The sequence below is a fragment of the Coloeus monedula genome (assembly GCF_965178545.1).
Source record: "Coloeus monedula genome assembly, chromosome: 12".
NCBI classification, from domain to species: Eukaryota; Metazoa; Chordata; class Aves; order Passeriformes; family Corvidae; genus Coloeus; species Coloeus monedula.
The window spans coordinates 13,515,536-13,531,212 of NC_138792.1; the positions used below are offsets into that span (position 1 = coordinate 13,515,536).

A 15,677-nucleotide genomic window follows, 5' to 3' on the forward strand; every position below is an offset into this window, starting at 1 on the left:
AGCTGGGGGATGGGGACTAATGAATACATAAATAATCTGATCACAAAAGACTCATTCAGAATTAATAAAAAAGGGAATGTAATTCACTCTAGATATATAATCAAAAACAAATAACTGAAAAATCAGTTTAATAGTTTTGTAACAAAGAGTACTGTCAGTTGATAGGTATTTATAGAAATTCAGGAATTTTCCTCTGTAAAACTCAGACTAGAGTAGATGAGAATAGCACAAAATAATTGTTTCTGGCACTGACTCCGCCAACCATTTCTAAACTGGAATTCCCTAATGTGCTTCTCCCAGATCACCTATTTGAGAGCTCACTGTGGCTCCTTTCAGTTTAGCAATACAAGGTGGATCATAGGTCCCTATGACGTAGCTGGAGCTGCCTGAAATGACAACTCTAATTTACAGGCTCAGCCAAAAAGACACGAGAATTCCTGTGCACCCTTTATTCTTTTTCCTTTTGCCTGTTGCTGTTCTATGGTAAGGGCAACTCACTACAGATTGATGAATTGGTTAAAATTATTGGACATGGAGGTTTTGCGGGGTACTACAAATGTAATGTCACAGTCTGGAAACAAGAGTGGCAACGGCTTGCAAAAACAGGAAATAGAGAATGAAAGAAGAAGGTGTTTGCTATCCAATATTGACAGCAATGCCTTTAGCACAATGTCTCAGACAGCTGTGAGTACCAGTCTTGCCATGGTAGGACAGAGCTGGGCTTGCAGCCATCACTTGTACTGACCCTGCTCCTCAGACAGGTTTTGCAGCTGTTCAGAGCGCTGCTCCTGCCATCACCACCTGAACAGGTGACTGTGGAGCTTGGCATCATGTTTGTGGCACCACTGTGCCTGTGTTGTACCAAGAGGCCATGGGGCACATCCCACTGTTGTGGCTGCAAACATCACAGGCTGCAACAAAAAAACATCAAATATAATTCTTCCAGATTGCTATATGAAAACTTTGATTTCCACCCCTGATTTCTGAGCTGGTAATATCTGATTTTAGCCTTTCTCACTCACTCTCTACAACTGCCTGAAAATAGGATGTAGCCAGGTGAAGAAGGCCAGACTACTCTCAGGTAATGAGAGGACATAGACTCAAGTTGTGCGGGGGGAGGTTTAGGCTGGACATTAGGAGGAATTTCTCCACAGAAGGGGTAATTAGACATTGGAATGGGCTGCCCAGGGACGTGGTGGAGTCACTGTCCCTGGGGGTGTTTAAGGAAAGACTGGACGAAGCATCCTGTGCCATGATCTGCTTGACATGGTGGTGTTGGGTCCTATGTTAAACTCGATGATCTCAGAGATATTTTCCAACCTAACTGATTCAGTGTTATTTTTGCTGGGGGCTAAAACCTGGAAAGAGATTCTGGTATCACGGAATCCTAGAATGGCTTGGGTTGGAAGGGGCCTTAAAGATCACCTAATTCTACCACTCCCACCTCACCCGCCATGGGCAGTGACGCCTTCACCTAGATCACGTTGCTCAGAACCCTGTTCAATCTGGCCTTGAGCACTTCCAGTGAACCATCCACAGCTTCTCTCTGCAACCTGCGCCAGGGCCTCACCACCCTCCCAGGGAAGAACTTCTCTCCAGTAGCCCATCTAACCCCGTCCTCAGGCAGTGGGAAGCAGTTTCCCCTCACCCTGTCATTTCCCGTTTCTCAGAATGCCCTCCCCAAGATGGCGCCCGGCACTTCCCCCCCCTCACCGCGCAGCCGCTGTGGCCCCGACCCGGCCGTGACGCGGCCACCCCCGCCTCTGACTGTGTTGGGGCCGCCTCCGCAAGACGTTACCCGGGGTGGTCGGGGTTGCCGTCTCGCCTCATGGTGCCTTTGCCCGTCCAGGCTGCAAGATGAGGCTGCTGGCTGCCGCACTCTTCCTGGTGGCGCCTCTCGGCGCCGCCTTCTACCTGCCCGGATTGGCGCCCGTCAGCTTCTGTGAGGAGGGTGAGGAGACCGAGAGCTGCAAGGTGAGAGTCCTCACGGGCGGGCCCGACGCGGGCCGTCCCCTCGCTCTGCCCCGCTCGGGGCTCCCGCGGCGAGCTGGGTCCGCGGGGTATTTCCAATCCCGCCGCACGCGGGTGTCCTGCCGCGGGCGGCAACCTTTGCTCCGGGAAGACAGACACCTCCCGCTGGTATTCCCTTTTCCCGCTGAACTTTCCAGCCAGCGTCGGGAGGACCCTTAGTTCCTTGTTCCTGGCGTGGCCGGGGCCTGTCAGCAGCCAAGGGTAACTCCGCCATGGGGTAGCAGCACTTGCTAGTTAGCACGCGTTTCGTACCAGCCACACTTAGTTTCTGAAAGTCCGTATTTTCATGCTTTTTCTCCTCCTTTCCTGTTTCAGTCACTAATTGAGCTCTTCGTGAACAGGCTGGACTCTGTTGAATCAGTTCTGCCATACGAATACGATGCGTAAGTATATCCCAACAGGTTTCCAGAAGCGTTTGGAAAGGCGCTTTTCTGTTACCGTAAGGGTGGCTGTATTTTGGCTGTAGCGATGGAAGAGTGAATCCAGCACTCAGTGGCAGGAATGAAGTACAAGAGGGTGGGAAGGATGAAGGCCACACCTGTGCCACCTGACAGTCCTCTGCTATTGTTAAAAAAAAGGCTGCCGAGTTTCTTACGGGTGCATTTTTTTGAGCTGAATACAAGATTTAGTGTTAACTGTTTGACATATTTGAAAGTTCTTTCTGTTTGGCAAATCTAGGAGGTCCGATGCTTGGAGTTCCTCTTTTTTTCCTCTTAGAAACTCGGAGACCAGTTACTGTTAGCTTTCCTTTTTTTGCCAAAGCTCTGTAGCTTATTCTTGGTTTGTTGGTCTTGGTTTTGTTTCATTTTGATTATTTTCTATGAAAACTTCTGTCTGCTTTTGCAGATATTCATAGGCCTACAAAGTAATGATAAACAATATGATTTGCAGTCTTGCTGCTGGGCACAGAAAAGAAAACTTCCAGATGTTTTAGGTCTTTCCCTGGGCAGTGCAGCAATAGAAACAAGACCAGAGACTAGCTAAAAAATCCCCGTGTCTCTCTTCCTGTTAAATTTTATGGAAGCCAGTGAATTTAGGACCACTGATTGAGGAAAAGTACTTATGTAACAAAGAAAAATGTGGGTTTGTTTGTTGTTATGTTGGGGTTTCTTTATGTAACCTGCTGTTACCTGTGTTTAATGAAAAGCCAGAATGGTTACATTCTCCCATATTCAGCAGTTTCGGGTTGTATGTAGTTGAAAAGAATTGGTGAATGGTGTTTGACAATGTGGCACTGTAATACTAAAATCACTTTCCTTCTTTAAAATGTGTTTCATGTTAAATGCTATTTGTAAATATTCCTTTAAGAAAGGGTGTAGTTTTTTAGAAACTTTTTGCAAGAGAAATGAAAAGTTCGTAGCACAGTCCCTTTTTTTTTTCCCCACAAAATGAAACATTGTATTGTTTGTTGAAGTTGCCATTTGTAAAGGGTGGGTGGACTAAGCATCATGCATTTTGTTAAAGATACTCTGGCACGTGTATTGGTTGAAATTGATATTAAAATAGATGCCAGCTTTCTTCGCAAAGGCACTCAGATTTTTTGCTAGCAGTGGCTGAACTGTCAAAAAAAAAAAAAAGGAAACTACTGTTAAGGACATAATTTAAGAATTTGTTTTTGGCTGGTATTTACAGTTATATGTCAATTAAAAATAAAAGGGAAACTTTGCTACTTTTTTCCAGTTTTGACTTCTGTCAAGATAAGGAAGAGAAAAGACCATCAGAAAATCTTGGACAAGTGCTGTTTGGGGAGAGAATAGCATCATCTCCATATAAGGTTATTTTATGCCTTGAAGTTGACCCTTTTTAAATTTGATAGCTGTCATTCTGATGGCTGTAATCCATAGACATAGCTGAAGATTTGATAACTAGATGATTATTTTTGTTTATATTTTTAAATATAAGCACTATGGAGTTTATGTAATAAAACCAACACTCCTCCCAGCCCAAAGGCATCTTAGGGTGGTTAATTACAATTAGGAAACTGAGCCAGTAATCACCCTTCTTGCCTGTTGCTCTGTGGTAGAGATGTCCAGAAACTATATCTTAGGTAGTTATTTAATAGCTGGATGTAAGGTGTGTTAGGTGATCTGAAATAATTTGTTTATTAAATGTAGCAGTGGAGACTATAAAGTGATGGTTCAGAAACTGTTTCGTATACTTGGTTGTAGTATTGGGCAACTTTCAGAGTGGGAAGGGGAAATTACGTTATCGCTCACTTGCAGCTTTTCTTTGCTTGTACATGCTTAACATCTGTTGTCTAAAACTATATTTTTCATGGTTGATGCATATCACTTGGGACCTAATGTAAAATAAATGTAAGGAAATATTTTGTGGTATGTGGTATTTTTCTGTATTAGCAATGACCAAATGTAGCATATCTAAAAAAGCTGTGCCATCAACTTGGGACAGTTAGTAGCAGTGGAGGAGCTGTGGTCAAACAGTGGCTCTTGGTATTTGAGAGCTATATGGTGTTCAAATGCAGTTTCCAGACTGGGATTTGCCAGTGAAGCTGAAAACTCTGCTATGTGTGTGTGTGATGGTTGCTAGATAATCCAAATCTGTGTGAGAAAAAGAAGCAGCAGTTTCTGGGCCTGCTGCTGCGTAGTCATTAGGGACCTGATCACATCTTTTCATTAGTCTGTTAAGCAAGTGATGTCCCTTCCCTTGTATGAGCTGCACTTAGAAATCTCCTTGATTTTCTGAGCTAATGTAATTTTAAGTGTTATGTCCCCTGGTCACAAGAAGCTTTTAAATATGTAGCATGATGGGTCATTTGGACTGGATACATATTGAATAGATTAAGTGTTGTAACAATTGTTTGAAATGGCTGCGCACTACAGTAATTAGAAAGTGCTGTTCCTGGTTAGCATTTGGGCCTTGATAATATTAGAATTTTCAGTTGTGTTTTAAGCTCACTAACAGGTAAATCCTAGCTAGGTTAGAAGTTGGAGATGCAAATGTGAGCATGTTTGTGTTAGATGATGTCTGTGCTTGAAGTTTAGATGTTGTGCAACCTGTGGTTTTGGCATCCTTGTCTGACTTGGTTGTCGTGGGGAAAACCAGCTAAAGGTAAAGTGAAATATTCAAGAAGGGTGTAGTGAAAGGCTGTTTTAGCAGATGATGAAATTACCAAAACAAAACAAACTGGTAAAAGAAAAAGCAATACCTTGTCTACTAATTTTCAATTTTCAGTCTTCGGGGTTTATTCTTTAGAAACTTTTATAGCAAGGAGGTGAGGTAGCTAAAAAAACCCCCCTACTTTACCTGAAAAAAAAAAACAAACCCCTGAAAGAATTTTGAAGCAAAATTAAAGTGACTCTTTGTTGTGTGCTTTTTTTTTTAACAGTTCACTTTTAAAAAGCAAGAAACATGCAAGAAGGTTTGTACAAGATCATATGATCCAGGAAACAGTGCTGACAAAAGCAAACTGGCTTTTTTGAAGAAAGGAATGCAATTGAATTATCAGCATCACTGGTAAGCCAAGACATGTGCTTGAGGTTTGGTTTACTTTCTGCTTTTGGACATTTGTTATATATGTTTTAAGTGGTTGCTTTCTTCCTTCTGTGTGATAGTTGTCTCTCTACTGTGCATCTTGTAGGCACTACTGAAAAGTGTGTGCATTACATGAATGTGAAATGCCACTGTGAAGTGAGGTGCATCCCTTTCTGAGGACATGTTCTTTGATGATTTCTGTCTAGGATTATCGATAACATGCCTGTAACGTGGTGTTATGATGTGGAAGATGGACAAAAATACTGTAATCCGGGATTTCCAATAGGATGTTTTGTTACTCCAGATGGTAGAGTTAAAGATGCTTGTGTTATAAATGTAAGTGGTGGAACTTTTTTTTGTTAGTATAGGGTGGTTTCATTTGTGGTTTTAAGCTTTCTTTTCCTGAGAAAGAAACATACGTTTGTAACATGATTAATGTTCAGACTGTGGGCACTAACAGCTGAGTGCTGCTAGTGTGTGCAGTGTCTCGCTGATACAATTGTCCAAATAAAATGTTCATACATGTCTTTGACCAATATATGTTTTATAAAGCTATAAAATAATGGTGTGGGTGTTTAAAAGCCTTAGAAAATTGAGGTTTTGTTCTGAAATTTCATGTGTATCCATCCTAGTACCTATTCAATCTTTGTCTCTGTCATGTTCAGGTGCAAGACGTTCTTTTATCAGTATCAGATAGAAGCTTTCTAGTGAAGTCCTAGAAATGAGCTCTGTGTTCTAGTTGCAAAAGTTACGTCTAGCACAGTTTACAAGTTAAATGTGTCAGGGTTTTCCCAGATGGCTGAAGGATAACAAACATAGCTGTGACAGGGAAAATTATGTTGACAGTTGGAAATGTGTCAGTCATCCCAGGGGTTTCCACTGTGAACTAGTACAGTTACAGATAATAGTGATAGAGTTTTATCCCTCCTGGGTGTAGGACAACACTCGTCTTGGTGAGGAGAGAGCTCTCCATGACTCTGCTGTGCCACTTGACCTGCTGCTCGTGTGCAGTGCAGTCAGTTCATTTGTATGCAGCAGGTCTGATGCTTCTTTGAAGTGTTGCATTTATCATGCATGTTCAGTTTACTCTGTCTGCAGTCACCTTCCAACTCAGTTACTCCTCAGGCTCCCCAGGCTCTTGAAAGTGATCTTTTATACAGGTGTATTAATGTTGAAGTGTTTCCCTTTTTTTGCTCCTTCATACAATACCTGCCTCATTTTAAAGTTCTTGACTTCTTGCGCCCTCTCCTGTTGGAGAAGTTGCTCAGTCTCCTTATTATGTTTTGTAGTCAGAGTTTAACAAGAAGAACACTTTCTACCTCTTCAACCATGTTGACATAACAATCATGTACCACAGCGGAAAGGATGAAAACTGGCCTGGTGCAAGACTGGTGATGGCAAGACTGAGACCACAAAGGTAATTGTGCATTAAAGCAGCAGGTCCTGGTACTCTGGAGTCCTAACAGCAGTTCCAAAGGGAATGGTTCCTTAGAGATGTTATTGGTGTTAATAAATTCTGAGGAACGTGTTATTCTGACTTTTGGTAAAGCTTTCATTGTGCTGGTTTATGTCTGGAACTGTTTACAAGGACAGTTCCACAACTGTAAATGTAATTTAACTTTGCTCTTAAAGTGTTCCTTGAAGTGCCTTGTGGTGGAAAAGCTGCTTATGCAGACTCTTAGAACCTGACCCAAACAACAGAGCTTTTTTTCATGTTTTGATTGATTTGTATCTGGATATGCATGTTTTCAGATACACTGAGAAACATCCTTTCACTGAGTAACAGTTTCCCATGTTGGATCTATTACCTGTGTCCCAAATGTACTTTGGATGAATGTACAGGTGTACTTTTTCCTGTGTAAGTTTGGATACTGAGGTATAGGTGAAATACCATCTTAGCATTGATATTCAGAACTGCAGATGACAACTAATTTCCTAAGAAGACTAGCTGATTTTCTCAAACAGTAGCTTCTTAATTTTTGTATTGACCAGAGTGGAGGTGCAACAACTCAGAGGTCAGAAGAAGACTGAAGCAACTATTTTGCCTCTAGTCAATCTGTTCATACACAGTTCATACTTATGTATATTTGAAAACTGCAGTCCAGTTATAAGATTTCAAAGTAGGTTTTTTTTTTAATAGCTAAACTTTTCTCTCTTTCCTATAGAAGTAAGTTAATAAATGACAGTACTGCAGTTTCTCAAGTCATGCAGACATGCTTGGTACAACACAACTTGATTGTACTTGGTTTTTCTCTTGAAAAGGTACAATGTGTTTTTAGTGAATTGTACTTGCTATGCAAGTTCATTCCTTCCATGAGTGCCAGGAAGGTTCTACCAAACTTACTCATTTTTCATTAATGCTTTATCAGTAGCATCCTGAATGGCTGAAAAATGAGAATTTGCCTTTTCCTTGGCAGTGTAGACCACAAGAGGGCAGTTAGGTTGCACATAACCTTAATTTTGTCATTCTCTGACCAGGTGCTTTGCTTCAACTTTGAAGCTCTCCTGATAGGGGAGTATTTGTGATTGGAGCACAATGCTAAATTTTAGAAAAAATTAAAGTTTTAAAAAATTTTATTTAACTTCTTTTTCCCATTAGCTACAAACATACAGATGAAAACAACTTAAGTTGTGAAGGTCCACCTATGGAGATTCCTGGAGAATTCACCAATAAACTGAATTTGGTTTATACTTACTCTGTGACATTTGAAGTAAGTATTAAATCTGTTACATGAATACGTAATTCCCAAAAGAGTGAAATCAAAGCATTTGGATAACTTGCTAATAGCCGTAACTGGATTACAGCAGTGTAAATTCTGTAAGGATGGTCTTGTGAAGTATTTTTCTGAAAATCTTAACACATTTTTTGTTCCTGTAATTTAAGTGACACTATGAATATATAAATGAAGACCTGGTTTTTTTCCCCGTGTTTTATTACTAATAGAAAATTAGTAGATGGACTAACTGCAAGAGTTGTCTTCCTTGAGGTAAACTCTGCTTTCAGGGTGCTGAGAGTCTTGTGTTGAAAAACAGTTTGTATTTGGGGACATTGCATTAAGTATTGACTGTAAAGCTTTTCCTTGTGAAGTTGCAGGCTTTGTCTCATTTTGTGTGGTTTTTGTTTTGTTTACTGGCTTTTTCTTGAGTAGGTGATCATTTATTTTTCACAATTAATACTATAATATTACTAATGCACTAATGCTTTATTCAGCCTATAAATGAGTTGGGAGGAAACTAGTCTTTCTGGCAAATGGGTTTTTACCCCAGCATGGAAAGTGAGCCTCCTGTGCATGTGACAATAATTTGATTCAAGGTACTTCAAACCTTAGTACCTCTGTTCCAGTCTGTCCTGGAAGCGTGGTTGTTTTTTTGATGTAAGACACCTATCTTAGAGGGTTTGGCTTGAGAGCACCAGCCTGTTTTGTACAGGCAGTGAAGCAGCCATCATATGGCAACAGCTTTCATCCTGCCAAATTGAATTTGATTTGAACCAGTGACCTTGAGGTGCAAGGCTCAATATCCTGTTACTTTTCCCTTGAGACACCCAATCCTCTTCCAGCTTTGATTTTCCTACATGAATGAGCCTTCTGTCACTAACATTTGTGTTTAAATCTTGAGGTAAATTGCGATTCAGAACTTCAGTGTGAACTTTGTCTGGTTAGTCACGCAATGGGTTAGGTGTTTGAGTACCTACACTCTTTCTCCCTGTCATGGAGCAGGTAAGGCTCACATCCAGTGGATTTGGATACTTCCAGCAGATGGCACTTCAAAACTGCTTATTCTCTCTGTCATCCATAACCCTTGATTTGAAATAATACCTCACGTGTTTTACTTTTTATTAGTAGTTTCAAAATAACTTAAAAGAGGAGTGTTTATCAGTGGGAAGTGTTTGTAAATAGGAAAACATCCATTTCAGTAAGCCTGACTACATAAAGCAGTAAAATGCGTAGCTGTTTTATGGTCCTTTCTAATGTGGCAGCTGATTTCTGACAAGAAAGTTACGGTGTCTGCTTTAATTAACTGAAATGAGCAAGGTATTTAGCTCTGTATGAAAAGAATACATCATCATGGCACTAATGTTTAGTACACAAGTGTAAAAAATGTAAGCATGAGAGCAGTTTGGTACTCAACTGTACAAACTTAGCACCTTGTGAGTAGATGAAGAAATTCAGCAGAACTTCATGCCAGTCAGGGGATAGAATTTGGTAGCAGGACAACACGTGTGTATATCCAAAGAGACAACTGAGGAGGACAAGGCTTGTGGGTCAGAAAGAGTCTTTAGTTGTATGCATGAAGATCCATCACAGGAATACCTGGAAGTACAAGTTGTCTGTCAGGAATCAGAGTGGAAAACTGTCTGTATCAGCCAGCATTATGGCAGAGAGCAAAGAAGCCTGTGCTAAATGCATTAAAAGTGATGAGAAAAACATTTCTAGTTTTCCCTGGAATTTTTCTCTCGAGTATGTTTGACAAAGTTGAAGTTTCAAGATCAGTGTGCTATGCTGGGAGAATCTTGTAGTGATGGCATGATTGTTTTTCAGCAGTTGGGATCTGCAGGCAGCTACATCACAAATCATGGAAATACGAGGCTTAGTGAAGCCAAATTTAAAGGTAGGAGATGTGGATAGGAGATTTCAATGGAAGGACACTCTTTTAGAGTCTCTAGAGATGAATTAATGCAAGAGGAAAGTCTTGCATCCAGGGTTGATACCAAGCTTAGATGTCAATGCTGACTGGAAGGTTTGGGGAAGGGATGTGTTGTGCTTGCTTATTCCCTCTTGGAGACAGCAACAAACTTGTACTTGCTTCTGTTAATTTCTATTTAATTTCCTTATAGGAAAAGAATAATATTAAGTGGGCTTCCAGGTGGGACTACATTTTGGAGTCCATGCCGCATACAAACATCCAATGGTTTAGGTAAGTTTTGCATTTATTCAGTGAGTAACCTTGCAGGGGAGCACAAAGATTTCTTAGTTGTACTTCTAGGGAAGTCTGTAGGTTTTCAGTCAAGAAAACTTTTTGCTTTCCTATGTGAAGTAAGTTTTCATCTCTTGGGAGCAATTGTATTACTTCTTTTTGTGAAAGGAATGCATCATTAGTGTCCAAAAGGAAAGCAGCTTCCATTGTTTTACTTTACAATCTCCGTTCTGGAGAAGTTTTGAGTCATTGCTGCTATGCAGTGTTCTTGTTGTTACTGTCTGGCTTTGACCGCCCAGTGAGAGGTACATATGTGTAATGCATGTTTTGTACTCAGCAGGTGCTTACAGTAAAAAGGTCTTTTTTTATGAGTAAAAGATGCATGTGAAAAGCTCTTGCTTATTTCCCTCCATAGCATGGGAATGATATTAAGTAAGTATATAATTTGTTTTGAAGTGTTAATGTTTTGCAATGTAAATCTTGAAAAGCTAATCCGAATGAATTGTTCTCTACAAAGTAGTGAATGGCACAATATCCTTTCCATTGGTTGATAGATATAAAACCTACTGACGGTTTGCTTTAAGAGCTGTAGCTGTTTCACCAGGGAAATTACTTCTGGGCTATGTAAGGAGGAAAACAAAGAAAAGCAATATATAACTGTCTTCAGAATTAGCAAGGTATCATGAAATACTGTTCTCCTCACTTCTGTCTCCTAAGAAGTCATAGACTTCTAAATTGTGTACCTTTATCTTGTCTGGGTGGGAAAATACTGGAAGGTCTGAATATCTAAGGCTTTTCCTCAGATCTGAGCTGTACGTGTAGTATGAACTGGTACATCTCCTAAAACTTGAATAACTGGATTCAAAGTTTGACTGTTTCTTTATCTACAGTATAATGAATTCCCTCGTAATTGTTCTCTTCTTATCTGGCATGGTGGCTATGATCATTCTGAGGACTCTTCATAAAGATATTGCAAGATACAACCAGATTGACTCTTCTGTGAGTAAAATTTGCAGCTTTTACATGAGCACATTTTTCTGGCCATAGTGATGTCTGTCTCTTAGTTTTGAGTACAGTCTAGAGAGATGTATAACTAGGATGAGTTTGATACATCATAATATCTCTGGGGGTTAAAAATTATTGGAGATATTCTGATTAACATAGGCTGATACAAATTGATGTTATCTGTGGATGGAGAGTTTGGTGGAATCACTTTGTTTAGTTAGGAGATGATAATATTGCAGTTCATGTGCAACACAACTTCTGACCTCTAGCTGTATTAGAACTTCTTGGTATGTGCATAAATGATATTTTATTTTATTTGTAAATAAAATACAAGTTAAACTGAGTCTAGTTTGTTTAAATTACTGAGATGACTGAAGCCTGTTGCCATCCGACTGAACCTGTTGTGAGTTCTTTTGAAATATGTACTCCGTAAAATGGCAAAGTGGCAGGTTTCTATAGTGGAAGAGAATATAACTGATTATGAGTTAAAAAGACTTGACCAGTAGACTGAGAGTAATTTTTACTCAGCCTTTTACTCTTTGGTAAAAGTGGTATCTGCAACTCAAAGACGAGAAGTAATGTCAGATGCAACAAAGGTTTGAATTTTCACTCTTGTTGCTGTCTGTCTGGTTAAAGAAATTCTTCAAAATGCACAAAAATGTTTCATATTGAAACGAAAACATCTGAAAATACTACTTCTTTGTGGTTTTGATATCGAGTATCTTTTGTTAATGTAAATCAGACAGTGATTTAAAGTGGAATGATTTTTCTCACATCCTTTAACTGATGGTTTTTTTGAGGCTTCTGTTTGATCTCTCAATTAAATTACGTTCAATATCTTATACTGTGTTATCTTTATTTGTTGATCATTCTTAATGTGATAAAGAGCAAGACTTGTAGAAGCTTGATTAGGTTTTATGAGTAGCAGCAGGGATAGGTGTGACTTTCAGAAAGCCACAGTTTTTTATTTTCTTGCCAGGTGTGAGAGACTTAAAGATCTGTTGCGGTTCAAGGAGCTTATTTAAAAAGGTGTGAAATAATTGTGCAAAAGAGGACCTGGGCTGAAGAAGATGCAGTGAAGCAAATTAGTATCTCACGTTTAGGGGATGCTGGTGATTGTACTTCAGAAGAGATTGATGCACCAGCCAGTGAGTGTGGTCTTAGAATGTGCGTTTAATGTTTCAACTAGTGCCTACTGGCTTTTAGTGTGATGTGAATTTAGTGAGACATTCATTAATGAAGTGTTTAGAAATCATTAGATTACTTTTAGGGTCTTATGACTAAAAGAGGATTCCTGAACTGAAGAGAACTCATGTCAATATGTTTTCACCAGTGAGTGGTAAAACTTTTTTTTTTTGTTTTTTTTCCCTCTCTAGAATCTCTTTGATAATGACTACTTGAATGTAGGGGACTTAAATCTTTGTTAGAATGTTTTGAGAACTAAGCTAAATTAATGGTAAGATGAGGATTACTGCACCTTTGATAAGTTTAATTTTGCTCTAATATTTTTTGAATCTCTAAAGTATAGCTCACTACTTGTACAGTTCTTTTCGTTATGTTGTACGTTAAAGGTTAGCAATATAAAATACTGCTGAATTTTTTGAACAGAAGCCTGAAAAATACTCTGACTCACAGGTAATTAGCTAGTGATGAAAGAACTTAATTTAAAAGTGAAGCTTTGAGACAAACTGTGGCACATAGGCTCATACAGGGTAAATCAGAGGTCTCAATCTGCCAGACTTGGTTTCTCTTTATTTCTTAAACCAAGATAATTACCATGTAGCTATTTGTTTTAAAGTTCACGTTAGAGCCAGAAGGTGTCTTTTGAGTGCATTTCCCAGATGAGTTGTTGACAAGGATTCTATACAAGCCATTCCAAATCTGTAAACATTTTCTGTGTTCTGTCAGGAAGTGAAGTACTAAGCATTTGTTCTTGCTTAGTGCTCACCATTTTGGAAACAGAGATTTGCTTCAGGTGGTAACCTTTGCCACTCTTTCATTCCTTACTTACAATTACCTAGGAAAAGCCTTTCTTCTGTCTTACGTACAATTTTCTCATCATTATCACATACCCTCCAAGTTCAGACTTACATGAAAGTTTTGTATTTATGCTTCTTTGACCAAACAAATCTTTCTTTACTGGAAGATTGACGTGTTGGAATTATACCTGGATATCTGGTATCATTTTCTATCAGGTATGGGGTGTAGTTTTGTATTTTAATCAGTGTTATCTTGTGTTTAATAGTTTTCAATTTTTGTATTCATATATCAGCCTTCTGAGAGTAATTTCTAGCAAGCAGAGATATCAGTATGGGGAAAGCAAGGACAATCTTCCAGAAAAAGAAAAGTTACATCATCTGTTGCAATTTAAGGTGCTCTGTGTCATTTACCAGTGTGGTCTGGTTTCTTTCTTACCCTGTTTTTTGGCAAGCTGTGATTCTAGTGGTAAGCAGTCCTTTGAACTGAACTCAATATTCCTACACTGAATGGAACCTGTAGCTTTTAACTTCATGAGGAGCAGAGGGTCTTCTTGTGGGGTTGTTTATCTGTGGTTGTGTGTGTTGGTTTTGTTGTTTGTTTGTTTTTTGTGAGGGGAGGTGTCTGTTTTGAGTGACTTCATTAAAAAGTTTTTTTCTTCAGCTGTGGGTCCTTAGAGCCACTGGACTGAGGTTTCCCCCCTCCTTGTTCCATCCTTCCATCCATTCACCTCTGGCAATGGGACAGTGTTGGTACTTGTCTCTCAGGATTCCAGGGAGCAAACTGTCATCTGGAGTACAGAGACAGTTTCATTCTTTTCCAGTATTGTCATTGAGACCAATGTGCTCTGAAATTGAAACAGAAAAAGATAAATGCATGAACCAGATTGAAGTTAAAACTAAACTGAATGCTTTGTTTTATTTTAAATTTAGAATGATGTTCTATGGTTTGGCTAATTACATTTGCTTTTTCTTGCTTTAGGAGATGAGAATTTTCTTGATAAATCTTGCCTTTTTCACTGAACCATTAGGGGGTTATGAAATCAATGAGTGATGAATCAGATGCAATTAGTCTGGCTTTGGATCTTAACTGGAAGCTAATCAAACTTTAAATATGTGTTTTGCATCTTGTTTGTGTTAATTCACTACTGCATTATGTATCTCTGCTAAAGACATTGTTGATTTTACACAGGAAGATGCCCAAGAGGAATTTGGCTGGAAGCTGGTTCATGGAGATGTGTTTAGACCTCCAAGGAAGGGAATGTTACTGTCTGTCTTTTTGGGCCAAGGAACACAAATTTTCATAATGACATTTATTACTTTATGTAAGTAACTTCATTAAGGAGATGTGATTGTAGTGTAATAGTAATAAGAAAGATGCAATATTATTAAACAAATGATAGAAACCTTCTTTTGGAAATGAAGTCCTTCCATTAATAACATAAAATATTAATGCAATTTCATAACAATAATTAGATAGCTTCAGTAATGCTGTTGTGAGCATTGCCATTGAAAGCATTGTGATATCTGGGCTAATGCAGATTCTTCATGAATTCAGAAATCAAACTTCCTTCTTACCAATTTCTTTTTAAAAAACACAGTTTTGCATGCTGTAAATTATCCAAGGGTTCAGTAATGCAAGTTCAAAGATGTAAACAAAGCTTTAATGTTCTGGGAGCCCCTCTGTCCGATGTGTTTGACATGAGCCTGCAGCCATACAGAAATAAGAGCAGGAGTGCAGGCAAGTGAAATAGTACTGACACAACGTTGGCATAATGACAGCCTACCATAAATAGCTATAAATGCATGTGATTATGTAACCTGTCACAAGGTGGCATTTTATTATTGGTTATCTGTAAAGTTTATGAGCATTCCTTTTCTTACTGTACAGACAAATGGGAAAGTACACTGATATTTAGTACAAAAGAAGAATCTTCCAAATTTTGTTCTCCAGGTTTAATTCAGATTTTTTTGGTCTTTCATAGGGGAACTGCTTTTTTCCACTTATTGCATGATACTGCAAGAATACTAGAATTTTCTTGATAGACTTGTCTTTCAGTGTTGATCACAACTCTGTATCTTGCTTAGCAGTGATAGTTTCCTGTGCAATCAGTGTGGTAGCATAGAAAGAAATTGGTGGCAAGAGAAAACCCTTTTGGTGGAGGATGGCATTTTATTTTTCAGCCTTATGGCTATGAGAAACTTTCTATTTAAGAGATGAGGTGGAAATAATGCTTTTGAATGAAACAGTGCTGT

At 39.1% G+C, this 15,677-nt stretch overlaps 1 protein-coding gene across 2 annotated transcripts in view; it reads left to right on the plus strand.

The window, feature by feature from the left end:
* Window positions 1-1,770: 1,770 nt before the first annotated feature.
* LOC309577392 (transmembrane 9 superfamily member 2-like) overlaps window positions 1,771-15,677 on the plus strand; it is a 28,559-nt gene continuing 14,652 nt past the window's right edge. The window contains exons 1-10 of one of the 2 annotated variants that reach the window (XM_082289376.1): window positions 1,771-1,974; window positions 2,347-2,414; window positions 3,712-3,805; window positions 5,378-5,505; window positions 5,730-5,859; window positions 6,813-6,940; window positions 8,123-8,234; window positions 10,361-10,440; window positions 11,331-11,439; window positions 14,614-14,746. In XM_082289376.1, coding sequence (XP_082145502.1) covers window positions 1,858-1,974; window positions 2,347-2,414; window positions 3,712-3,805; window positions 5,378-5,505; window positions 5,730-5,859; window positions 6,813-6,940; window positions 8,123-8,234; window positions 10,361-10,440; window positions 11,331-11,439; window positions 14,614-14,746 — 1,099 coding nt within the window. In that variant the 5' untranslated portion in view covers window positions 1,771-1,857. The remainder of the gene's footprint in view (window positions 1,975-2,346; window positions 2,415-3,711; window positions 3,806-5,377; window positions 5,506-5,729; window positions 5,860-6,812; window positions 6,941-8,122; window positions 8,235-10,360; window positions 10,441-11,330; window positions 11,440-14,613; window positions 14,747-15,677) is intronic. The other variant, XM_082289377.1, reaches the window with a different exon arrangement.